Source organism: Amblyraja radiata, chromosome 6 (assembly GCF_010909765.2).
Source record: "Amblyraja radiata isolate CabotCenter1 chromosome 6, sAmbRad1.1.pri, whole genome shotgun sequence".
Classification (NCBI taxonomy): Eukaryota; Metazoa; Chordata; class Chondrichthyes; order Rajiformes; family Rajidae; genus Amblyraja; species Amblyraja radiata.
Window position 1 is genome coordinate 49,068,109 of NC_045961.1, and position 27,489 is coordinate 49,095,597.

Genomic DNA, 27,489 nt, shown 5'->3' on the forward strand with positions numbered 1-27,489 from the left:
AAAATTCAACACATCCAAGACATGGCAGCCAATACGATGGGCACCCACATCCAGTCCCCTAAACAATTAGACCTGCCTTCCATTTTATGCCAGTGGCTGCAATGCATACCATACATTACAGGTACTAAGTCTGGTCTATTCCAAAGTATCTCAAAAACCCATGATCTTTACTACCAAGGAGGACAATGGCTTCAAGTACATGAGAACACCAGCATCTGCAGGTTCCCCTCCAGATTGAGCACCATTCCGATTGAAAATATACTGCTGTCCCTCCATTGTCACTGGATCCAAATGGCAGACCTTCCTTCCCAATAGTGTGATTATCTTCATTAGAAGCATGGAAGTGGGTTACACTTCCCACTTTTCCAAGGGCATTTGAGGATGAGAAATAAATGCCGACTTTACCAGCAATGTTAAGAAACCCCCTCCTCCCCTGAAAAAATTGAACGAATAAACATTCTCACTGAATGGTAACAAGATAAGGATTATTTTTTAAATCATCGTTGGGTTTCATTTATTCTTACTGACAAGTTTGACTGAACAAAATAAGAGCAGTATAATATATAGAGAATGTAGAGATGACAGAATACGGTGCAAAACAAGCATATTATCTGTGCCAGCTTTTATTTGGCTATCTTTTGGAGCAAAGATAATTTATACAACTCAGACACATGTCATGCTGTCACAATGCAATTCAGCTATGTCTGCTAGTTCTAACTTGATTACATTTTCTTCATATTAATAACTGAAACCAATGTTATTACAGCATGACGATCTTCAATTCCACAGAAGACATTTTAACTGTCCATCAGCACAAAAGAAAGGGAAGAAAATATGCTAATAAAGACAGGTGGAGTGCACATCATTTAGTTTATACTTCAATTCATATTAAACTATATTCCAATATTTTCAACATTTATTTGGATAATCTATTGGTAAACATCATCAATGCAACATCCATTGTTGATTAGATATCAATGTTGTAATCTTGTATAGATTTTATTTGGATAAACTTACTCGTTGGCTTAATACTGTCACAACTTTCATGATTGCAGATTTTTTTTCTGCATAATATCACAATGTATTATGTACAATGCATTATTATCATAAAAACTTTATATTAGTAACACATTTGTGTCTATAGAATGTATCTGAACCCTGATGAAAAAAAGTTGAAGGTAAAAAAAATGTTTAAATTGTGCAAACATACTTTGCTGTGGCTTTAAAATACATTCACTTATCATGGTAATGGTATAAAAAACATAGCAAATATTGAGAATGTCATCCATTTCCTTTATGAACTGTCCAATTCAGACACTGCAACTATCAATCCACGTAAACTTTGCAACATACAACCCACAAAATAATTTACAAATTAGTTATGGAAGCCAGAGGATCATTTTTGAATCAGAATCATCTCTTTTCCTATTTCAATTCTGAAATGTACAATTTTGTTTGTTTGCTTGGATTGCAACTTTTGCACTTTGATAATTACAGTGTGGTTATGGGTTACGTGGGGGCACACTGCAGTGCTTCAGTCCAACTTTAAAGACATTGAAAAGTTGAATCATGAATTCTAATATCTGTTCAAATACTTTTAAAATCAAACCTTTCCCAAACCATTTCAGATTTATATCTAAATTAATTGGTATGTACTAGATGCCACTAACTATAAATGATTGATTGGTACTATGTAAATTAATTTAAAAAGTTAATTGCCATATATAAAAAGACAACTGACAATCTTGATTACTAGCAATCTTGACAACATATTAAAAAAAAGAAAAAGCTTAAACAATGTGGCATTTGTAAACCACCCTTCATTCATTTCAAACAATAAATATGTTTCATAAACAGTAACTGCTCTTTGGTGCACAGCAGCTCTGATTAACAATATGCATACAAATACATTAAACATTAGTGCAGCAAGTTTGTTTTCCAAAATTTCTTGCATAAATGTAAAGTAATAACACCCCCCCCCTCCCCTCCCCTCCCTCTCACGATTATTGGCTTTTGCATAAAATATAGATCTGCATTTAATTTTATGAGATAGCTTGCAATCATTTATCATTATTTTTAAGTTCCTTGCAGGTTCAATTCATGATTATTATAGAGGTTGAGTCTTGCATCCCATCTATACAATGTATCTGGTTTATATATTGCTTAGTAAAATGTTATTACTAAAGTAATTATTTTCAGCGCCTGTTATGTCCAATAACAGTATAACCTGGCAGTAGGGGAGGTAAAAGTCAACTCTTCTGATAGATTAAAAATATCTAAACAGCCAACCAAATAAAAAAAGTTGTGTGATTGGACATTTCAAATCACAATTACAGGTTACCTACTCTAAGACTTCTGAGTTACAGAATACAAATTATATTAATAGTTTTATTATCTGGTCAGCTGTTCATGTAGTGATTATTAGTGGCTTGATAATTTAGAGCCCAGTATTACATTTGTATCACCCATCACAGTGTCAGTGGGCACTAAGCCAAGTTATCATTTAAGGCAACAAGCGATGGTAATTTTAAATATATTGCCTTTCTCAACAGTAGTAATACTGCTAATGACTGTAACACAGCACACACATTCCTGATACAGAAGTTGGTCATCAGTATCCAACAGTTTCCTCTTCCAGAGAAGTGAGCAGCATTCCAATTTCAACATCTGGTACCAGAAACATCTATGGAAAAACATTGATACTAGTTTGAAAAGTAACAAAACAAAATGCGAACAGAATTCATCTTAAGGTACTTAGCACAAAATCCAGTATATTTTTCCCTTTCCACTTAATGCCCCTGATATTGTTCTGTTCAGTTCAGTTTTAGTTTCAGGTACAGCATGGAAACAGGCCAATCGACCCACCGAGTCCACAGCAACCATTGATCACCCATTCAGATTAGTACTATGTTATCGCACTTTCACATCCATTCCCTATCCAATCCAATCCAACTTTATTTGTTAAGCACTTTAAAACAACCAATGTTGACCAAAGTGCTGTACAGAAGAATAAACAAGACATCATAAACAGACAACATAACAGCTCACATGAGGCGCAAAAATTACATATGAAATACAACAATAAATTAAAAGACATAAAACATGAGTAAAAATAATAGCCACGCAATAAAAGCAATCAAAATAAGAAATTAAATCAAGTAAATAAAGTCGACATCTTACTGGGTATCAAAGGCCACGGAGAAGAGATGGGTTTTAAGAAGTGATTTAAAAACAGACAGAGAAGAGGCCTGTTTAATGTGGAGAGGCAGATCGTTCCATAATTTGGGTGCCGACACAGCAAAGGCACGGTCCACTCTGAGCTTCAGCTACACACTAGGGGCAATTTACAGAGGCCAATTAACCTACAAACCCGCACATCTTTGGGATGTGGGAGGAAACCAGAGCACCTGGATGAAACTCAAGCGGTAACAGGGAGAACATGCACTAACACAGACAGCACCCAAGGTTGGGATCGAACTTGGGTCACTGGTGCTATGAGGCAGTAGCTCTACCAGCTGTGCTACAGTGCAACCCTTATGTTGATAAGTGGCTGCAAATACCTTCATTTCAGATTTTACATTGGCCTCATATAGGGGAGAGCAGGAGAAGGAAAAGCAAAAAAAAGACTCCACAAGGCTACCATAGTTCAAAAAGGCAACAAAATAATAAAATGTACCTAGACACAATTACATTGTCCTCTTTGATAGGATTACTTTATCTATAGTATATGAAGCCTAGTATAAATAGTGTCAAAATATTAATTACTACAATTTCCAGTTAATCTAATAATGCATCACACTGTGAGAATAAATGTTGAATTCAATATACAAATGATCATATTCTTCTGTGATATTATCATGTTTAGAATCAGCAGCATTTATTAATTTTACCTTTGCTATGTTGACCGTTTTGTAGATTCCTGGTCAATTGAAATTGAGACATTTTGATTTGGGACTGCACGTGCTGGTGAGATAAGAAAGAAAGCATTTTGAACTTTAAAACATTCTTGTTATTTTGAAGCTTTTCAGTAAAATATTTAGAAACAGAAATTTTACAGCAATAGTTTCGTAATGAAGCTAACCCCAGTCCTGCTGGAAAGGTCCAATAAACTCAAGATGGTGGGCTTAGAATCTCTTTATAGTTTGGTCAATAATATGGGAGGAGCCCACTGATGATATGTAGTGTGGGCTTCTAAATATAACATAGCAGTCCTCTAATATGTATAGAGTTGTATGCTTCAAGACAGGGGAGATATTGGTTTATTATTGTCACGCATAATGAGATAAAGTGAAAATCATTGTGTGCTATCGAGTCAAATCATACACAAGTATTATCAAGTCATACACAAGTACAACAGTGCAAAAAAAGCAAAGTGCAGAATCTTGTGTTGCAGTGTATTGCCATAGTTATAGCGAAAATGCAAATTAAAAAAGGTGAAAGGGCTGCTATGAGGTAACTTGAAAGATTGGGGCTACACCCTTAGCTTATATGAGGAACGTTCAGTAGTCCGATAACACTGGGAAGAAGCTGTTCCCGAATCTGTTGGTACACGTTTTCGACCTTTTGTTATCCTTCTGCTTTCCTGAAGTATAGATGGAGTCGATGGATGGGGGGTATGTGGGGAAGGTAGGAGGCTGATTTGTGTGATGGACTCGGCTGCATCTACAACTCTACAATTTCTTGTGATCTTGGGCAGAGTTGTTGCCAAACCAAGCGCTGATGCACCCCAATAGGATGCTTCAGTAGAAGTTGGTAAGAGTTATTGGAGACATGCTGAACTTCTTTAGTCTTCTGCTGAAGTCAGACATACAGCATGGAAACAGGCTATTTGGCCCAACTCATTCAACTGACCAGGACGCCCCATCAAAGCTAGTTCCATTTGCCTGGGCCTGGCCACATTCCTTTCACCCTTTCCTATTTGTGTATCTGTCCATACGTATTTTAAACATTGTTATGGTTCCTGCCTCATTAACTTCCTCTGGCAGCTCATTACATAAACCCACCATCTGTTGTGTGAAAAAGGTGCCCCTCGGGTTCCTTGTATATCTTTCCCCTCTCACCTTAAATCTATGCCATCTAGATCCTCTGGGGGAAAATGACTGTATACTCACCTTATCTATTCCCCTTACAGTTTCATACACCTCTGCAAGATCACATCTAAGCCTCCTGTGCTCCAAGGAATAAAGTCCTGGTCTGCCCAACTCTCCCTATAGTTCAGACACTCAAGTCCTGGTAATAGCCTTGTAAATCTTCTTTGTACTCATTCTGCTTTTTAGGCATTTTTCCTTTAGCAAGGTGACCAAAACTGAACACAATACTCCACGCATGGCCTCATCAATGTCTTGTACATGTGCAACATAATGCCCAAACATCTGTACTCAAATGTCTAACTGAAGAAGGTCCGCATGCCAAAAAGCCTTCATCACCCTATCAACCTGCGACACCATTTTCAGGGAACTTGTACACTTGGATCCCTCTGTACCGCAACGCTTACCAGGGCCCTTCTGTTCTCTGTGAATGTTCTGCCCTGGTTTGACTTACCAAAATGTGCAACACTTCACACTTGTCTCAATTAAGTTCTATTAACCATTCCTTGGCTCACTTGATCAGCCGAGCAAGATCCCCATGTAATTCGTGTTGGACCTTAATTATTTAGGTTTCATTATTGTAGCATATTTTGTATAACATTTTTTAAAAAATGTGATTTCTGACATCTCTAAATGTCAGAAATTACATTTTCCAAAAACTTTATACAAAATACAATCTTTTTCTCTATATATATTTTCCATGTGTAATTAAACATCCAATTTTTGCTTCCTATTCAGTACTTTCTCTATTAATTTCACAATCCTTAAAGTCATTTGGCGAAGGATACAGTGACTGGTCAGTGTCGTTGACACTTAAATGGGTCATAATTTCATGAAGATAATAATTTAATTAAGATATGAGATATAGAAACAGTAAGTCTACAATACATTGGATGTTCATAAAAGGCCAAGCAGAGATACTTTAAATGAAAATCAAAACGGCAGATGCTGGTAATCTGAAAGAAAATCAGCAAATGTTAAAAAAAAAAACCTCAGCATCTGGGGAAAGAGAAACAGTTACCATTTCAGGTCCAGGGCACTTCGTCAGAACTTGGATGGAGAGATACCCAACATGACTGTTTCCAGTATTTTTTGTAAATTTGAGTAATACTTTAAGCCCAAAACAAAATGTAGTTAAGTTTAGGTGCCATATATAACTTAGTTCTCTAAAATGAGTATAACAGATCAGAGATCAGTGTTTAGACAGAATGTATCTAGCAGCAAAATAGATTGGTGTATTTTTAAGCCAAATTAGCAGACATAAGCGATAAAAATCGGCTAACTTCTTTTTAGAGTAAAAGTTGGAATATCAAGCAGCTAGAAATGACTTAAACATCGTGAAAAAAAATTACCCTTGGAACTGTCTTCATCTGACTCGTCATCTATCCAGTGTTGATCTATCCCTCCTAACAATCGGTTTTGAGATTCACTCAATGGTCTAGGAGGAAGTGACTGTCCATCTGCAATGCTGTGACAATGAATAGTAATTACGATTACAAAGCTTCAGAAAAGTCATTGCAGTCATCTCAAAGTGCTTCTCAGGAGTATAAAAAGGACAAAAATAGTCAAAGCTGAAGGCTTGACACCCAATAGATGGGTGAAGTGGTCACGTGGGATTTAGAGGGATGGTAAATTCATAGTTGCAGGACTCCAGATGGTGAACTGTGTTACTGAAAATGAAAAGAGTATTCAATTTTTCACCTTTGACAGCTTTCAATTAATACTTATTATTGTGCTATAAGTATTAAATACTTTACACTGAAGATATTTGGGAGAGAAACATTTCCAGTAATTTCCACTGTAGCACTGCAATGTAGTTAATTCCCATTGCAAGTTGAATTGTTTTTGCTAGTTGAAGGAGTAAAAAAAATGGGGATGAGAGGTAAGAATGGGGGGGGGGGGGGAGTTGGCAGAGAGAAGATTGAATAGGCTATGAAGGAGTGGGAGGGAAGAGTAGAGGGAAGAATATATGAGAGGAATGGGAGGGAGAACTGAGAAACAGAGGCAAGAATTAAGGCATCTCTTCATTTTCCTTGTGCCCCCTTCTTTTTCTCTCACTCCATTTTTCTATCCTTCCCTCTTCCTCTTGCAAAACAATTAAATGGGTCAGCCATAGTTGAACTAATGAAGCTAATCTTAAAGCAAATAGTTAGTCGTGTGACACAGCTTTGAGGGAAAATGCATACTTATTCTCACAATTAAAGTCAGAAGTCAATGCACATTGGTATCTTCAATTGAAGTTTAAAGTAAATTTGTCTTCAACAGATATTTAACCTTGCATTTGGAAGTTTATCTATTACTGTTTACTTGAACAAATTTTCAATTATAGTTTTGAGCTAACAAAAACAATTTAACTTGCAGTAACAAGGTAATTAAAGGGAATATTATCATTAATACTCATGTTAGGAGATTAATACAAAAGTAGTAGTACATATACTTTTTGACGGGTTCACTGTTGTTGATTGTATTGGGCTGCTCTACATCCTGATTGACCAGGCGAGTTGGATAAGAACACCCATCACCTTGGCTGAATGGAAAAAAAGACAGAAAGTAAGACATTTTCATCATCAGCAAAAGGAATCCTCATGAACATAAGCAGATTTAAATGATGCTGTTAAACGCAAGTTCATTTATTTTCCCCTAAACCACCTCTTAAAGCCTAAGATCATAAGTTCAGTAAATTTGCACATTTTTGTCTGAAATGCTGCTATTTATCACTTTAGGTTTCTCCTTTTTAATTAGATCCCGGATTCCCCACGTCTCAGATGTTTAACGTGTGTGCCATATTGGCTTCTAGGTTATAATTTCTCCTGTTACCTGTTTATTTTGTCATGTCTACATTAAAGATTCTGGCAATCTTCTTGTATTGTTTACATACATCACAAAATACTAGAAATACCTCGGCAGTTAGGCTGTTTTTGTGGAGACACACACAAGAATGTTTCAGATATTGGCTATTTAATATTAACATTTAATTTTAACCCTCTATTGACTGATTTGCTGACTTCTTTTAGCATTTTAAAAATCTTCTTTCAACATTCTACATCTGTGTTTTTCCATTTCTTCCTAATTTAATCTCATATTCTAAGTCTTCCTCCTCTCTCACTCTTGATCATCCTTTGTGGATTTCTCCAAACACCTCATGCAAGTTGGCTCCCTGATATCATCTGCTGGAAAATTAATTTATCAGCAGTTCTCAAATGCTCTCCTCTTGTTATTTCTCAGCTTTATGTAATTCAAATCTACATTCTGATTTTCTGCAAAATGTTTCTTTCTCCCTATACCTTTATCATCCTTTATTATCAGGGTTCCTCTTTCTTATACCCGACCATCTTTCTTATTTTAGCAGATTTTTTTGAAAAGTACCCTGACATTTATTTCATGATACAGGTCATCATGCAACCTGTTAATAATGGCTACAAGATCAATCCCCAACATACATCTCTATCTTTTTCATGATTTTTTTCTCTAATATGACTGCATCATAATAGTATGAAATAATATCTAATTAAAAATCTTCTGTCTAACAGGTTCCTGTCCTTTCCTGACATACACGGCTTGATTTTATTCATTTTGCTATTCTGCTCTGTTTTTCTGAACTCTAAATTCTCCCTTTAATAAAAGTTAAGATTCGGATCGTTAAACAATTAAAAAAAGTAAGTGCATGTTAATCAAGATTGTAATCACCCTATTAAACAATAATAAATGTTTAAATGGTCCAAATGAACCATTGCTTTTCCGCACCTAAGGCTCTGATGAAAAATGCTTTGTTTTAATAACCCCGTATTATACAAATTATAATAGTTCTGTCCGAGTTCCTCAATGACGTTTAAGAGTCATAGGGAGCCTGGCGTTGCAACACATGGCTGCCTACAGGAAATCAAAATGGAGTTAAATTAAGTTTAATTTTTGTTGAAGGGTTCTGACCCGTAATGTCAACTAACCCTTTTCTCCAAAGGTGTTACCTGACCCGCTGAGTAACTCCAGTACTTTCAGTCTATCTTTAACCTTTGCTGATTTCCAGCACATTATAAGTGCTGGAAATGAATGAATACATTCCTCTTCACATTAATCATGTCCATTACTAGAGATAAATTGATGGCCTCAATTGAATGCCCTAACTTAGTCCTGCAAGTGTCCCGCACTTTATGGGCTTTCCTGTATCAGAAAGGTACTTGTCTTTAGATAACTTTGATTCATGTATCAATATCCCCACAAAACTAACGTAGGATGTTGCAATTGGGCTGGCAATCCTCAAGACAACTACAGCTCCTTATACGGGAGAAACTAATGAAGTAAACCGTGCAATCCCTGACCACCAACCAGATTTAACCATAATGTGTAGGAAGGAACTGCAGATGCTGGTTTAAACCGAAGATAGACACAAAAAGCTGGAGTAACTCAGCGGGACTGGCAGCATCTCTGGTGAGAAGGAATGGATGACATTTCGGGTTGAGGCCCTTCTTCAGACCTTCAGGTCATAGTTAATGAAATATTAGACATATTAGTTCTGATATTTACTGCATCAAGCTTGTAAACTAATACATCAATTAAAGACTACATAAAGCACCACTTTCTCAGAAAAATTTATTTCCCGCTCATTTATGCACAGGTACACCACCGATTTTCCAGCAACTGATGGTTCGACATCTCCTTTAATCCGGACATAATTACAAGAGCATTGCGTGTGGCGCACGCTCTTTCGGGACATGTGCCTACATGCTGAGTTAATTGTTTACTTCTTTGTTAATTGCTAATTCTTTATTTCAGTTTCTAGCAGTCCATGGTGCTTTAGATACGGGAAGGGTATAACTAGTGGGTCAGAGGTGTATTTTTGAAGTATTATCAGGTGATCTCTGTTGGTCTGGCAAAATGGCTAATCCAGCAAGGCTCTGAAACCATGGGTGCCAGAAAATCAATGATGTACCTGTATTTTGTTCACACTGTCACCCGTGGTTATGTTCACCTTATCTCTTAACCATACCTCGTAAAAATAGGCAGCAGCCAATATTTTACTTGATCACCATACACTTGTTTGATATTTTTGCCAATTCCAAGGCTAAATCCATTTTTGTCAGGGCCATTTCTGTCAGGGCCATTTCTGTCAGGGCCATTTCGAAACACCGGTGCTCGGAAAGCCTCTGGAGAGGGTGGAAATTGTATTTGGTTAATATTGTACAGTACAGTATAATACAGTACAATATTGCTGCCAAGATTTAAAGTGAAAAGTTCTTGATGGTAACTGGTAAAAACACAAATAATTAGCATTGTTAGCCACCTTCTTTCCAGGCCATAACCATCAAAAGAGGCAGTCGAATATAATTGTTGTAACTTTGGAAATTTATCTTGATTATTTGAGTAATTAAAGACACTTACCTATGGTAGACCTGTTTTTGCTGACCAACCAGCAGTGGTAACTGAAGAGTGACAATAAACTGATGAAGAACATAGCCGCCACAAAGAAAAGAAACAGAACGTGGAATTTTGCATGTGTGTCTGGCAAATCGCCCTATAAGAAGCAAAAATAATTTCAGTAACATTAATATTTGTCATGAGCATAAGTGACTAAGATAATGTAATTTTCAATCCACTTTCTTTCAAATCTTTACCTCTGTTGCTAAACCTAACTTTTTAACATATATTTTAATATGTCATTGATCTTTGATATTTTCAGGTCTTCAGAAACATATTTTGTTGATAAACATTGAGATTATTAAACAATTTATTTCAAGGATTGAAATTCTTGACTGGATTCTCTGAGAAAATCGATGCAATTAAAAAACAATCACATCAAGCCAGCCCATTTTCATTCCACCAGCCCCGCGTCATTCAAGTGGGAAGTTCTGATCCAACCAATAATTATGGAATGCGAGGTGTATCTATAATACAACTTATCGAACAAGATATATTTCCAGGCTCAAGCAAGCCAATAGTTTTCTTCAACCATCATAATCTGGCTGCTGATACAGTGCCCTCCATAATGTTTGGGACAAAGACCCATCATTTATTTATTTGCTTCTGTACTCCACAATTTGAGATTTGTAATAGAAAAAATCACATGTGGTAAAGTGCACATTGTAAGATTTTATAAAAGGCCATTTTTATACATCCGATTTATAAAAGGCCATTTAGTCACCCGAGCTGCTTCCTTCCCCGGAAGTGGCGGCCAGTTCTGCTGTCCGTGCCCGGAGCACTGCGGCAGCGGTGAGTGAGTTACAGACATGATCTCCGACCCCCTCCTTCTCAACACTCCTGCCCTCCCCGCAACTTTAACCCCTGGCACAGACTCTCCACACACAGTGAAAGGAACTCTCCCTCCAATTGGTCCTTTGAGTTAGTATTGTCATTCAATAAGATGACAACTGATTCAACGTGCTCCCGTTTTTCCCATCATCTCTCCACCTGCCTTCATCCTCCGTCCCCCACCCATTCAATAATTAAAAAATGAAGGAGATTTAGAAGCCTTGGGCAAATTGAATTGTTACTTATTTTTATTTTTTATTTTTATGGAGAGAACAATCTGCGCATGCGAGGTTTAAGATTTTTTTTAAAGCTGACTGACTGCCTACCTTGAGTAATTACGCAACGTGCCTGGTTTATACATAGTCCCCCCATTTCAGGGCACCATAATGTTTTGGACACATGGCTTCACAGGTGTTTGTAATTGCTCAGGTGTATTTAATTGCCTCCTTAATGCAGGTATACGAGAGCTCTCAGCACCAAGTCTTTCCTCCAGTCTTTCCATCACCTTTGAAAACTTTTATTGCTGTTTATCAACATGAGGACCAAAGTTGTGCCAAAGAAAGTCAAAGAAACCATTATGAGACTGAGAAACAAGAACAAAACTGTTAGAGACATCAGCCAAACCTTAGGCTTGAGATAATAAGATTAGGCTAAATTACATTCCTAATTACATTCCACAGTAGAGACAGGCTCTGATCAATAGGTGCAGCACATGAGCGATCTTAGTGCATTCATGTATGGAAATCAGATTATAATCAAGCACTTGGCCCATGTTGACCAACCTGGGTATCACTGCACACCTGGTACTACTCCTGACCCCTACTCCAGTTGCATACCTTCTCTCATTCCAGACCCTGAGTCGAGCCTTACTCCTGGCCCCCTATTCTACCCTGATCATAGCTGCTTACCTGCTTAAGTTCCCAGTGCTGAACACTCCCATTGTCCCAGCTTTGACTGCACACCTAATACTATTCCAGACCTTGACTCTGGATGCACACTTGGCTTTGCTCCTTTGCACTGACAATATATCTGGCCCACACATAAAGCCTCATATCTGACCCCCTGGACTTAACCTATTACGTTCAAGTCCACAGGTGCTTATCTAATGCGATAATAGTACGGAGGCAAATAAATAAATGATGGGTCTTTGTCCCAAACATTATGGAGGGCACTGTATAGATGAAAACTGCAGTATGACAAAGGTAAAGATAGCTGTACAGCACAACAACCTTTAGCCATTCATTGACACACATCAACGTTCCTGATAGGTATTCATTGATGTACCCCAATATTTTGGGATGGGTATTCCTTGACGCACACTACAAGGTTCTTGATATTGAAAATTAAGGTTTGAATAGCATGTAGGTTTACTTGTATTAGTGTTATTGCATTTGTATATTAATGTTTTGAGAACGCATTATTATTGATGATAAAAAAATTAGAAAGCACGCCCAATTTCAAGGGTCAATATCTGTATAAAAAGTTGACCGTTTTGATTGGAATTTTATAGTACAGTAACTGGGATTGTACTGCTCTCCTTGTGCACAAGTAAATAAAGTGTTTTTTTTTAAATTAATTTTATTAGAAGCAATTGTACAGGGATAAGACAAGTAAATAAAGTGTGTCTGGAAAATTAATGCAAGTTGTCAGAGTCCAGTTGATCAGTGACGACAGTTTCTTGGCGGTTCCGCCTTTAGCTTCACTATACGGGAGAACAAAATTGAGCCCCGACGACAGGTCAGACCAGAGTCCGCGGCAGCTCATATTTGGGCAACAAGACTGAACCTATCGCTGGAGTGCAGATTTCTTCCTTTGTAGAGTAGTTGAAGTACGCCATCACCTTAGTCGCCGAAAGAGATATACAGGGCAATAGCGGCGCCAGAAAAGGGAATAGCAAGTGCAGCGGGAGGTTTGGAACCCCCGTCAATGAGTTGTCGAAGGTTCAAGTCTTCGACTGGGTACCTGTGGGCTGGGTCCCACGAAGAACATAGGAAGGAAGAGTGGAAATTTTACATGTGAGTGTGAATTAGTGTGATTGTTACTAAAATGACCCAGGCTCCCAGAGGGAATGCTAAAAGATATAAACATAAATTGTTTAGAATCTCAAGACAAAATCTAATATTGTAGTATTCATTAGTTATGATTAATTAGTAATGTTTAAGGCTTTATGTTCAGGCACACTGGTTGTGTAGTATCGGAGCAGAACATTGAAGGGTCTGCTGACTTTAACTAAAAACTGAATATATCAGAACTAACAAAACAAACTATGAAATTCAACTCACAACTTTCACACAGAACACACTGCTGAGAAAACAGGCTTCCTTATCTGTGTGGGATGATTAGTTTGTATCAAGTGCTTCCATGTCATAAAGGGATTTTCACAATTCTGTTTGGGTTCCTGTTGGTTGTTGTTCTTTGTCACTGTGTTCAACTGACTTATTTTCTGACATTTAACAATTTTTTGAATGGACTAACCCCCACCAATTATCTGCAAATTCTTACAATTTGTAATTTGCGGATCAATCTGCCCCATCTGTCCCCTAGCTGAACATGACGTATGGGCACCTCTTCAAAAGCATACACGTCAATCCGCAGTACAACTAACAGTCTTTAAAATCCAAGCCCTATAATAAATCAGAATTTGAAGTTTGGAAATGGTTGGAGTTTTGGTTGATTTGGGGGTGTTTCACTTTAAACATGTTGAACATTTACTTCATAGATAATTTCCAGCATCACTCTCCCTGTGACCACGTGGGTTTTCTCTGGGTGCTCCGATTACCTCCCACATCACAGGCATGCAGGTTTGTAGATTTTAACTAGTGAGGTTAATTGGCTTTTGTAAATTGTCCCTAGTATGTAGAATAGAACTAGTGTAAGGTACTGAGGTAAACTAAAAGTATGGCATTTGTGTAATTTTGCTTTGCATGAGAGGAAGAGAAAATGCATGAGTGAGTGCAAAGGCTGTTATACGTTTGTTAAATTTGGGAGAATGTTGAATGAATCCTATGCTGCAGACGGAATAGGATTGGAAAAATTCTGCTCCTCTGTTTTAAGAGGCAGTGTCTCTTTAAAGAAGTTGTGTGGAGGTGGAGCCACACATCCATCTTTTCTTTTCCTTTATTCTTTGGATTATGTGTTGGTAGTTTTCACTGTGAAAATTATTGTTTATCAAGTTATTTGTGAAGGTTCTAAAGTAAGAGCATGGAGGTTTGTCTTGTCCAATCTGTGATTTTCTTAAATATGTTTCTTTTAAATGGATTTGAGAGAGACCAGGCTTCCATGTGGAATCCAGGTGTTAGAAATATGAGTGTCTATTCCAGATATGAGATGCCTTAATTTCAGAAGGAAATAGATACATGGAAAAATTCTGATTAAAGTATATTTAAATTGGGAATTTGAAATTGGTATCTTAAGTGAGTAGAATGTTAGGGGAGCAATCTTTAAAGTTATTTCACTAACAATAATGTTTTATTTTCCGGAAGTTTAAAAGGTTTTATGCAAGATTTGACATGCTAATTTTTAGTTTTGGTGTTTCTTAGTAAAATTTGTTTCAATGTAATCATACTTTCTTTGCAAATGTTCTGAATCATGCTGGAGAACACAAGTGTCAATCAAGTATGGACAGCAAATGATCCCAAGGGACCATTTGTGCCAAAATTACTGGGGGGAGGCTGCAGGTCAAACAATTAAATGATACAGGGAGCAGTGAGGACAGTAGACAAACTGCTAAGGAAAATGAAACCACAGATATCACTTCAAAAATGTTGTTGATAAATCATCTTGGATGGTCGATGGAATCAGGAAAGCAGAATGTGGAGTTTTGGAGAAAGTTACTCAGCAAAGATAGCTGCCCTAGACATGAATGTCTTCTGATTAGATACTCAACCCATTGAATGTGACTCTGTTTTTGAACACCGCATTCTAGCAGAAAACTTTGGGTTTCACTTGCTTCAAATGACATTACAGGAAGATCTGATGGCTCAGATACCATTGAAGATCAGTGTTGGTTCAATATGTAGATTACCTTTTAGCCTCTTGCAGCCTGTAAGCATCTGAGACTAATGGCCTTTCCCTTTTACTCCCTTTAGAAACTAAGGAACACAAGGTCTCAAGCAAAGATCCTCTAGTATCTTTGGTCTCAAGAGACAAACTGCAACATTGTCAGCCTATGGAACACCAGGTTCCTCCACTTCTTACCAGAGACCAGTGACACTATCAAAATCTAATGAAGGGGGAAAGTGGATCCTTAGTCTGACTTTCTGTGCAAACACTAATGTAAAGCCTTTCCAGGTCCTGATGGAGATACCATTCTAGTACTGACCCTGTACATTCACTGAGTTGGGAGCTAACCCTAAAGATGTTGAAAAATTCATTCATAAATTAGACAAACCGCACAAATGTCATACACTGACAAAAAGTGATATTGATGTGATCAATGCGATCCTTGAAAATGGTGAACTATTCAACCAAAATTTGATCAGGACAGTTATACAGAAACTGATACTGAGCTTTGGACTGCCTTGAAAGATGCATTATGGAAATACTATCCGTTTCTTGTAGACTGGAGGAAGATCTATTCTTTTGTTCAGATACATGGCAAGGTTGTTGGGGATTATGTTGATCGTGTTTGAACACCTTTGTAAAATATTGGGGAATAGAACTATGAACAGGCAAGTCTGATTTAGTCAGTGCTCTTGTACACGGGTTGCAACCTCATATAGGACAAATGTTCTGTGGAACTTGCATAGGATGGGGGAAAAAAATGCACAGGATGTTTTGCTTATTTTATAACATTGTCAGTGTCAGGCCAAATAATAGCAGCAGAGACCCAGCGAGAAACTAGTAAGGATCCTGGTAGAAACATTTTAATTTGAAGGTCCTAGAACCCAAAGAGGAAGGATATTCGGAAGGGGAAGTGGAAGAGCTAAGTCACCAGGCAGGGGCAAGCAAAATCAATGTCTTTTTTTTTTTTTTTTAAACTAATTGTGGTCAATGTAGACACTGAGTTAGTAGCTGCCTGCAACAATATATTTCAAACACTCGCCAAGGACACTATCTAATGTTTACAATAATTACATATAAGCCAGATCGGACCCAGTCAAATCATCTGTAATAATTTAAAGCCATTCAGATGCCAGAGCAGACATTTGTGCAGCTGCCAGTCCAAACACCAGGACAGCAACTCCCCAGTTTCTGCAGAATTCTATTCACCAGGTCTGTCCATGATGAAGTTAGAAATATGCAAGCTGCTGCCAATGTTTCTGAGTGCCAATTGGGTACTGATACCATCCCTCATAAAAATACCTAAATGTTTAGGGTTATAATTATATACGTTATTGTGTATTTGCTTCCTCGATGGATAGAAGCCTATCCAACACTTAGAAATGATGCTGCAACTGTTGCTAAACTTTTATTACAAGAACACATCCCTAGATTTGGAATCCATGAGAAGATATCAAGTGACAATGGCCCACACTGTAGGGAAGGTGGTACTGGAACTGTCAAAAGCTTTGCACTACAAGCATCACTTCACTTGTCCTTACCATCCACAACCAAACGGAGTGGCAAAATACAGTCGTGAAAAATAAATTGGCCAAATTATGTGAGGAGACTGGACTAAAGTGGCCAGATGTGTTTCTGCTGGCCCTCATGCCAATGCATCACGTACCGAACCAAGTAACGGACCAATCTCCACACGAGGTAGTATTTGGGAACATCCCATGTGCTTACCAGTCGCTCCTCCCCTCTCTGTCAAACAGATGGACATCCATACCATGAGCGAAGGCATGTTGCATTATTGTGTGGCACTAACATGAATTCTTAAGTTTGCATCAGCAGGTAATTGAAGCCCTGAAGGTCGTGTCGACTGCGGAGTGGAATACCTACTAGCCAGGAGACTGGGTATTCGTGTAATCCTACCAACGGGAAAATTGCCTCGAGCCCCTGTGGGAAGGTCCACACCAAGTGCTGCTGACTACACATAGCTCCATGAAGGTTCAAGGGTCTACGCATCGCATGTTAAACCCATTGCACCACTGGACCAGGAAACCAGTGGCAAGGAAAACTCCGGAGATAAGGACTAATTGAGTTCTCTGATTAGTTGGGACTTTTAAGTAATCACTATGCATGCTAGGCTTGGGATGTTCTAGTTCGATACAATACCTTTTTACTCCTCAGTAATTAATATGCTCAGCGTTCTAATCAGTCAAGTTGTTGGATATGTTCTAGAGCACACATTCAAAGGGTGGAGTGTCAAAGCAGCCATTAGCCCTTAATCAGAGTGAACATGAATCCGTTCTCTACTTCAATAACGTCACTAGAGGGGGAACAGGAATCTACAAATTAGGATGAGCCCTGTCCTTTCAACTGCTTTGAGGGATGGTGTCAGCCTTCCTACAATAGATTGCGTACCCCTCTGGTGCTGGGATTGCTACATGAAAGTCAGGAAGAGGTTTGCTCATAACCTAATACCCAGGGTGCGGGGCCAGACTTAAGCAACAGTAGTTGCAACTCCTACACCATTGCCGACTACCAGCCCGATTAACGACACATGCTGTGTCTGTGGCCACAAGACTTACCCCTGGCTGCCGGGATGCCCCTTTCCAAATGGAACATGTGGCCTGAACCAAGTCCTTGAAAGAGCTGCTGTTCTTGGTTCTGATGGCACATCAGAACCAATTGGCATCACACTTCCTGTTGGCCAAGGAAGGTGGTACGTGTGCCGTTATTCGTCGGGGGTGTTGCACGTACATTCCCGCTGCATTGAATACATCACTGACTTGGCCGCACACATCCAGAAGGAGGCCGACAAGGTCAAGAAGATTGGGAGGGAACTACACCAAAGCCCTTCTTCACCCTGGGAACTCTTCAGCTGGCTTCATTCCCGGCTGTGAGTTGAGGCAGCTCTATCATACAGTGGGCGTTGGGGGCTTTGTTCCTACTGGTTGTAGCATTCGATTTAATCTAATGTTTAAAATCACTTTGTGGAGCTCAAAGAACAGCCCTTTCCATCATGATCCAATAACTGACCACCCCTGACATAATCACCACTGAGTTCCAGAAAGTCTGTGCTATCGAACTCTAGCAAAATCTTATGTTGTCCTTTACAGGACAAAAGGGGGCTAAGTGCAGTATGATAAAGCTGTACAGCACAACAACCTTTAGGCATTCATTGACTCACATCAATGTTCCTGATAGGTATTCATTGACGTAAGGGTACTTCTGGGTATTTCTTGACGCACATAACAAGGTTCTTGATCTTGAAAATTAAATAAAGGATTAAATAGCATGAAGGTTTACTTGTATTAGTTTTATTGCATTTGTATATTAATGTTTTGAGAACATATTGTTAATGATGATAAAAAATTAGAAAGTGGGCACAATTAAGGGTCAAAATCTGTATAACAGGTTGACCGTTCTAATTGGAATTTCAGAGCAGTACAGTAACTGGGATTGTACTGCTCTCCTTGTGCACAAGTAAGTAAAGTGTGTCTGGAAAATGAACGCAAGTTGTCAGAGTCTAGTTGATCGGCGATGACATGTCTCACAATGGACCGTCCTGAAGATTATTTATTTCTTTTCCCCCACCCTCTAACTGATACAGTCCTGAACACCAGCTGCTCCTTGACTCTCAATTCATGACTGGATTTCACCAATTTGCCACGAATTCCCTGCAGTCGTGCAGATCCCTCCCCGATCTACTCTGCTTCTTCACTAACATTAGCCTTTGGAAACAAGTCTCTCTCCCAAAACACCTTTAATGGTGACGGGTCGTTTGTAGGTGGCAAAGGACTTAAAGGATTCTTCCAATTAAATCCTATGGATCTTTTGCATAAGCTATTCCTGGCCTCTGGAAATGACAGCATCTCACTCCACAAAGAACTTCCCTCCATTCTAAAATCTGGTCCATACTATATTGGATTGATCCAGTGTAACATCTGTAAAACATCTTTATAACAAACTCATGCAAATACTTGTGTGGTCTGGAGACAGTAAGTATAATCGTTTTTTTTTATCTTCAACGTGTGGTAAAAAGCAAGCAATGTCAGGAGTTCACCTGCTGAAATTGACCAGTATTAACAGACATCATGCCTGCAGCAATGAAAAGGGAAGTGACCACTTAACCAATTACCACCTGAAATTCCTGTAGAAACAAAGAACTGCAGATGCTGGTTTACAAAAAAGGACACAGTGCGCTAGAATAACTCAGCGGGTCAGGACCACAGTTACTCCGGCACTTCTTGTGCAGCTTTGGAGAATTTTCAATAACAGCAGCACAGGCACTGGAGAATGTATTCCGTGCTTTCACAGAGATCTTAGATAAAGCTCTACGAACTTTCAACATCTGCGGTAATATACTGCAGATATTCTACCAATCGGTGGTGGCCAGTGCCATCTTCTTCGCTGTCGTGTGCTGGGGTAGCAGGGTGAAGGCCGCGGATGCCAACAGAATTAACAAGCGCATCAGGAAGGTTGACTCCGTCCTAGGGATGGTATTGGATTCACTGGAGATGGTCTTGGAGGGGAGGATGCTCCACAAACTGAGGAGCATCTTGGACAATACAGCTCACCCCCTCCATGACACACTGGTCAAACCGAGGAGTACCTTCAACAAAAGACTGGTTCCACCAAAATGCAGCACAGAATGCCACAGGAGATCCTTTTTCCCTGTGGCTATCAAAGTCTATAACTCCTTCCCCTTCTGTCGTGGGGTAGACTGACTCCCCTTCATCCCCCCCATCCCAATCTTTGCACATACCCAATCCTGGAGTTTCCACTCGTCACTTTAATTTCATGTTTCATGACTGTTGGCAGACCAATTTCCCTCCTGGGATATATAAAGTTATATCGTATCGTAAGATGTGGAGATTTATAAGGAGGTCAACCACGTTCGTGGCTGAAGGAAGCCATTAAGTGCAAATATGAAACCTGCCTCTCAGACAAAAAAATAGATCACTGTCCTCGATAGAGCAGAGGACTCAGTTCAAGGTGCACAAGATATTCAATGAATTTACATGTAGCAAAAGTTAATAGAAATAGCAGCATATTTCATCTGCCAAAACAAGCATTTCCATAGCATTCATACACGTACTTCAGACAAATCAACTACTTTCGGAACATCATACATGACATTGCCACACACTTCCCAACACTCCTCCCTCTCTTGCAGAAGAGGAGACTACAATGGCAGATTACAGGAAACTACTGGCGGGTAAGCCTGACCATGCCCCAGCTTCACCCATTTGCAGTGCTCTCTCTTTCTGCAGGGTCAAGTGCAGCAGCTGCTTGACTTGTTTTACTTTGATTATTTGGTCCTTCACTTCAGCATGTCACTGTTCCACAAACTCAACAGCAAGTTTAGCAATGAACCAGGCAGTCAGGTGCACTGACTTCCGATTTTGCATATATCTCAAACTTCTATCTTTCAGGTGCAGAAAACCATGATATGCTGAGCCATAAAAAGCTAACTGTTGGAAATTCTGAAGGAAACCAAAGGCTAATAGTTCATCTGAATCAGGTCCACATGCAAAACATATACTGAATCATTGACCTCAAATAATTGTAAAATCAAAGCTAAATGCACAGTACAATTCATCTCCACTATTTCAATACCAAATTACACCAAATAAGGAATGCAATGTCATTTTACCTTTGGGCAATTCACTGATGATTTCTTGCGACAAAGCTATACACAAATAAAGACACACTTTAATGAAAACTACATTAATTTATTAATTCATGTGCCATGCAAATAGGCATGAATGGGATGGGATGGGAAAATCATGAATTGCCTATGTACAGCATTCTATTTGTACACAATCATCTACTTGAAAATTGTGCTACCCATTGTGTCACCTGTTTTTGGAAGTAGGATACTTTTGCTCCTACATATGCATGCAAAGTTTATAGTGAAGCTATCACAGAAATTATACATCAACATTTCTGAATGTACATTTTATCTGCAAGTATTAAGCGTTTGTTACAAGCTACAATTGCAGGTAGTGCCCAGCACATTGCATCTTTAGGACCTCTAGTCTAAGACAGTCAAAGGTACAAAGGACATTGATTATCACATACACCAATTGGTGTAGTGAAATGTAGTCGCACAGAATAAAGTAAATTAATGAACAGTTTAAAATTGTAGATGTTTTTGTTTAGGAGAGGGGTTTAGAAGAACAAAACAGAAAGTGCTGGAGTACCTCAGCAGGCCAGGTCAGCAAACTGTGATGAAAATATTAAAGTGTAAAGGGGCTGTCCCACTGCGGCGACTTAATTGGCGAGTTTGGAAGAGTTTGAAAAAGTGTCATGTTGAAGACCTCCTTCGACTATGTTGAAGACTAGCTTTGACGAGCTTCGGGAAAATTGGACACCGAATAGTGGAGAGTGAAGACGACCTCCTTCGATCTCCTTCGACTATGTTGAAGACTATCTACGACTACCTTCGATTACCTTTGACTACCATCGATTACCTACGAATAACATACCGACCATGTCAGCCATGATCATGTCGAATGGCGGTGCAGGTTCGAAGGGCCGAATGGCCTACTCCTGCACCTATTTTCTATGTTTCTATGACCTACTACGACCTACTTCGACTAAACCTACGCGTAAAAAACAAAATCGATTTTTTCCATGGCAACATTTTTTTAAACTCGTGGGCATTTTTCAGCATGTTGAAAAATACGCCGCGACCTAGCTGAGGCCTCGAGTACACGGGGACTACTCTCGAGCATGAAGGAGAGTTACAAAGACCTCTTAGGACCTCGTGTCGACCATGCTGCGAGTATGGTCGACAATAATTTTATTATTGATATTACCTTGAAAATGTATGAATTTGTATTTGTGTGTAGTCAGAGTTTCATAAATCTGACCATTCATATGCCGGGGAGCCACTGTAATCTAATTTCGTTTTGGCTTTTATAGTCATAGTCTTAGTGTGAAAACAGGCCTTTCAGCACAACTTGGCCACACTGGTCAACATGTCCCATCTACACTCGTCTCACCTGCCTGCATTTGGCCCATATCCCTCTAAACCTGTCCTGTTAATGTACCTGTCTAATTGTTTCTTAATGTTTTTTGAAACAATACACCAATGTCTGAAACTGTGAGCCAGTATTTGTAACTGTGTCTAATTTATATTTAAATACTACTACACAGAAATTATGCTTTTTATTATGTATATTAAATGTTATAATGTATATTAAATTTTATTATGTATATTAAATTTGGAATGCAGCTCAGCACCATATTCAAAAAATGAATATCAATTAAGTTTACCAGGAATATGTTGGCTGATATATAAATAAAAGCACAGAAGAAATTAGTGGCTATGTAATACCACTACAATGTAATATTTAGATATGCCCATTTGTTTATCAACCAATTTCTGAAATTTAAAATTTGCAAATGGATTCTCTTACAATAAAAATAAAGCAATTTGTACTTTAGAGTTAGTTTGGTATTCTCAAAATAGACTGAACTGCAAAGGGTTACTTCATCTATCGAAACATTGTTTAAAATGCATAATTCAAACAAGTGACACTCACAATTTTTGCTGCTACATGACTGAGGACTAATATCTGATGCACAACGCTAAAGGAGCACATGGCAAATAAGCTGGTGTCATGCACTGAAGATAATGTGGACTGCAGAATACATGTTACATCCTTTTTGGGAATAATGAAGGAAACATTAGCCAAGATAAATAAGATACTTTGAATAAGTTGGACTGACGCAATCAGAAGAGCTGTTACACATGGAAAGCAGTTTACACCATTTCCCCAAATGACTTGCAAAGTTTCTCTTCAGAACAACACCAAGGATGCTACCAGTGTCATAAAACAAAATTTCAACGGAGATATTTACCTATTGAGCACAGCATCATGCTGGTGTATGGTTGAAGATACCAGCATACCTCTTGTACATTATCCAATTGGTCATTCCTCACATGGGTAATCCAACACTAATTAGTTGGGCTAGTTAATGATATGGCATTACATTAGATTCCAACATGACTTTACTTTAAGTCCTTGTATCTTTCCACCATGTGCCATTGTAATTAATTGCCCAAGCACGTGGATCCTATTTTAAGTACCCTTGGAGCTAATCCAGAACAGAACATAGATCCTCTTTATTTATGTTGATTGGCACAACATCAAACCAAGTCACCTGGGGAGCTGGGTTCACCTGTTTCAGGGTAAGTTTAGCTAAACATTGTTTAATGGAATATAACGGTTTTAGATACGATGCAAGAAATTATTTAACTAATGTTACTAATGTAATTGAAAATATTGGACCTGTGTGATGCAAATAGTGTTCCCTAATTAACACTTCTATCATATCTATTTTGTGTTATTGAAACACGTGTTATAGCAGAACTATTTAGAAACTTACTACTCACTACAATCTGGTATTTAAGTTTATATACAAATAAAAATGAATGCATCACACAGACCAGACTCCCCACCATTAATTCCATCTGTACTTCAAGCTGCTTCAGAAAAGCAGCCAACTTATTCAAACATTTCTCCCACCCAGTCATTCCTTCTTCTCCCTATTCCTGTCGGGCAAAAGATAATAAAGCTTGAAAGCGTACACCACCAGACTCAGGAACAACTTCCTTCTCTCTGTTATCAGGCTTCTGAATGGTCCTTCCATAAGCTAGGATATATCCTGAATCATCTCGTCTCCTTTGCGTTCATTGAGCTTTGTCGCTTGAACTGGTGCCCTACAATGTTTAGATCTATATTCTTCATTCTATACCGTTTCCTTTGCTCTATCCATTGTCCTGATGTTTGGCTTGATTGTATTTATTTACAGTATTATCTGATTTGATTGGATAGCAGGCAAAACAAAACTTTTCACTGTACCACAGTACGTGTGACAACAATAAACCTAAATCAATTGAAATTTTAAAGCCCAGTATTACAAAATCAACTTTCCTATCAAAAGTGAGGTGTGGATATTGTATATCTTGTCCACACCTAAAATTATAATAGAAAAATAGAAAATAGGTGCAGGAGTAGGCCATTCGGCCTTTCGTGTCAGCACCGCTATTCAATATGATCATGGCTGATCATCCAAAATCAGTACCCCGTTCTGGCATTTTCCCATATCCCTTGATTCCTTTAGTCCTAATAGCTAAATCTAACACTCTCTTGAAAATATCCAGTGAATTGGCCTCCACTGCCTTCTGTGGCAGAGAATTCTACAGATTCATAGATCTCTGGGTGAAAAAGTTTTTCCTTATTTCAGTCCTAAATGGCCTACCACTTATTCTTAAACAGTGACCCCTGGTTCTGGACTCCCCCAACATCGGGAACATTTTTCCTCTATCTACCCTGTCCAATCCACTAAGAATTTTATGTTTCTATAAGATCACCTCTCATCCTTCTAAATTCCAGAGAATACAAGCCCAGTCGACCCATTATTTCATCATATGTCAGTCCTGCCGTCCCAGGAATTAACCTGGCGAACATATGCTGCACTCCCTCAATAGCAATAATGTCCTTCTTCAAATTAGGAGACCAAAATTGCACACAATACTCCAGGTGTGGTCTCACCAGGGCCCTGTACAACTGTAGTAGGACCTCCTTGCTCCTAAACTCAAATCCTCTCGCAATGAAGGCCAACATGCCATTAGCTTTCTTCACTGCCTGCTGCACCTGCATGCTTACTTTCAGTGACTGATGTACAAGCACACCCAGGTCTTGTTGCACCCCCCCTTCTCGTAATCTGACATCATTAAGATAATAATCTGCCTTCCTGTTCTTGCCACCAAAGTGGATAATCTCACATTTATGCACATTAAACTGAATCTGCCATGCTTCTTCCCACTCACCCAACCTATCCAAGTCACCCTGCAGCCTCATAGCATCCCCCTCGCAGCTCACACTGCCACCCAGCTTTGTGTCATCCGCAAACGTGCAGATGTGCATTTAATTCCCTCGTCTAAATCGTTAATATATGTTGTAAATAACTGGGGTCCTGGCAGATACACCACATCCACTGGCTCTGCCTTATCCATTCTACTTGTTACATCCTCAAAAAATTCCCAAAGAGTAGTCAAGCATAATGTTCCCTTTTTAAATCCATACTGACTTTGACCGATCCGGTTACTGCTTTCCAAATACGTTGCTATAACATCTTTAATAATCGACTCCAGCATCTTCCCCACTACTGATGTAAGGCTAACAGGTCTATAATTCCCTGTTTTCTCTCTCCCTTCTTTTTTTTTAAAGTGGAGTTGCATTAGCTATCCCCTGGTCCACAGGAACTGATCCAGAGTCGAGAGAACATTGGAAAATGATCACCAATGCATCCACGATTTCTAAGGACACATCCTTGAGTAGACTATCAGGCCCTGGGGATTTATCTGCCTCCAGTCCCAACAGTTTACCCAACACAATTTTCTGACCAATGTGGATTCCCTTCAGTTCCTCCCTCCCACTAGATCCTTGGTCCCCTAGTATTTCCGGGAGATTGATTGTGTCTTCCTTAGTGAAGACAGAGCCAAAGTACTCGTTTAACTGTTCTACCATTTCCTTGTTTCCCTATTATAAATTCACCTGTCTCTGACTGTAAGGGGCCTACATTCGTCTTCACTAAGCTTTTCCTTTTAACATACCTAAAGAAACTTCAACAGTTAGTTTTTATATTCCCCGTAAGCTTTCTTTCATGCTCTTTTTCTCCCCTCTTAATGAACCCCTTTGTCCTCCTCTGTTGAGTTCTAAATTTCTCCCAGTCATCTGGTTTGCCGCTTCTTCTGGCCAATTTATATGCCTCTTCCTTGGATTTAACACTATCCTAGATTTCCCTTGTCAGCCACGGTTGAGCCGCCTTCCCAGTTTTATTTTGTCGCCAGACAGGGATGAACAATTTCTGGAGTTCATCCATGCGGTCTTTAAATCTTTGCCATTGCATCTCCACTGTCAACCATTTAAGTATAATTTGCCAGTCTATCCTAGCCAATTCCTGTCTCATACCTTCAATGTCTTCTTTATTCAAGTTCAGGACCCTAGGCTCTGAATTAACCATGTCACTCTCCATCCTATTGCAGAATTCCACCATATTATTGTCACTGTTGCCCAAGGGGCCTTGCACAACAAGATCGCTAACTAATCCTTCCTCAATACACAATACCCAGTCTAGGATGGCCCGCCATCTAGTCGGTTCCTCTTCATATTGGCTTAAAAACCCATCCCGTATTCATTCCAGGAAATCCTCCTCCTCAGCACTATTACCAATTTGGTTGGCTCAATCTATATGTAGATTAGTCACCCATGATAACCGCATTTAAAACGTGGATTTTAATTTAGTTTGCAATGCTTGATTCAACTGGCTAGATGGAAAAGAGGGCTGGCACATAAAACTTTCATATTTACGACCAGCCTAATCAGAAAGGATTAAGATCTCCCTCTGAGATGCCATAATCTCAATTCACTACTTACTTTGCCCCAAACCATCTGCAATTTATCTGAAATTGCCGATCTTAAGTATGACTAATACACCAAAAAAAATCATATTACATCATATTAGTGTAACACCAGTGCCACTGTTTTGGCTCAGGTCCATTAGAAACATAAAAAACATAGAAAATAGTTGCAGGAGGCCATTCAGCCCTTCGAGCCAGCACCGCCATTCATTGTGATCATGGCTGATCATCCCCAATCAATAACCCGTGCCTGCCTTCTCCCCGTATCCCTTGATTCCACTAGCCCCTAGAGCTCTATCTAACTCTCTCTTAAATCCATCCAGTGATTTGGCCTCCACTGCCCTCTGTGGCAGGGAATTCCACAAGTTCACAACTCTGGGTGAAAAAGTTTTTTCTCACCTCAGTCTTAAATGGCCTCCCCTTTATTCTAAGACTGTGGCCCCTGGTTCTGGACTCGCCCAACATTGGGAACATTTTTCCTGCATCTAGCTTGTCCAGTCCTTTTATAAGTTTCTATAAGATCCCCCCTAATCTTTCTAAACTCCAGTAAATACAAGCCTAGTCTTTTCAATCTTTCCTTATATGACAGTCCCGCCATCGCAGGGATCAATGTCGTGAACCTACGCTGCACTGCCTCAATCACAAGGATGTCCTTCCGCAAATTAGGTGACCAAAACTGTACACAACGCTCCAGATGTGGTCTTACCAGAGCCCTATACAACTGCA

General features: G+C 39.1%; 1 protein-coding gene across 5 annotated transcripts in view; it reads right to left on the bottom strand.

Moving 5' to 3' along the window:
* Positions 1-488: 488 nt before the first annotated feature.
* zdhhc20 (zinc finger DHHC-type palmitoyltransferase 20) overlaps positions 489-27,489 on the bottom strand; it is a 65,963-nt gene continuing 38,962 nt past the window's right edge. Inside the window, exons 8-14 of one of the 5 annotated variants that reach the window (XM_033022747.1) lie at positions 10,464-10,596; positions 10,202-10,228; positions 10,072-10,171; positions 7,519-7,614; positions 6,440-6,555; positions 3,891-3,963; positions 489-2,683 (exon numbers count right to left, since the gene is read on the bottom strand). In XM_033022747.1, coding sequence (XP_032878638.1) covers positions 3,896-3,963; positions 6,440-6,555; positions 7,519-7,614; positions 10,072-10,171; positions 10,202-10,228; positions 10,464-10,596 — 540 coding nt within the window. In that variant the 3' untranslated portion in view covers positions 489-2,683; positions 3,891-3,895. Of the gene's footprint in view, positions 2,684-3,890; positions 3,964-6,439; positions 6,556-7,518; positions 7,615-10,071; positions 10,229-10,463; positions 10,597-27,489 lie in introns of all 5 variants that reach the window. The other 4 variants (XM_033022749.1, XM_033022746.1, XM_033022745.1 and 1 more) reach the window with 4 other exon arrangements.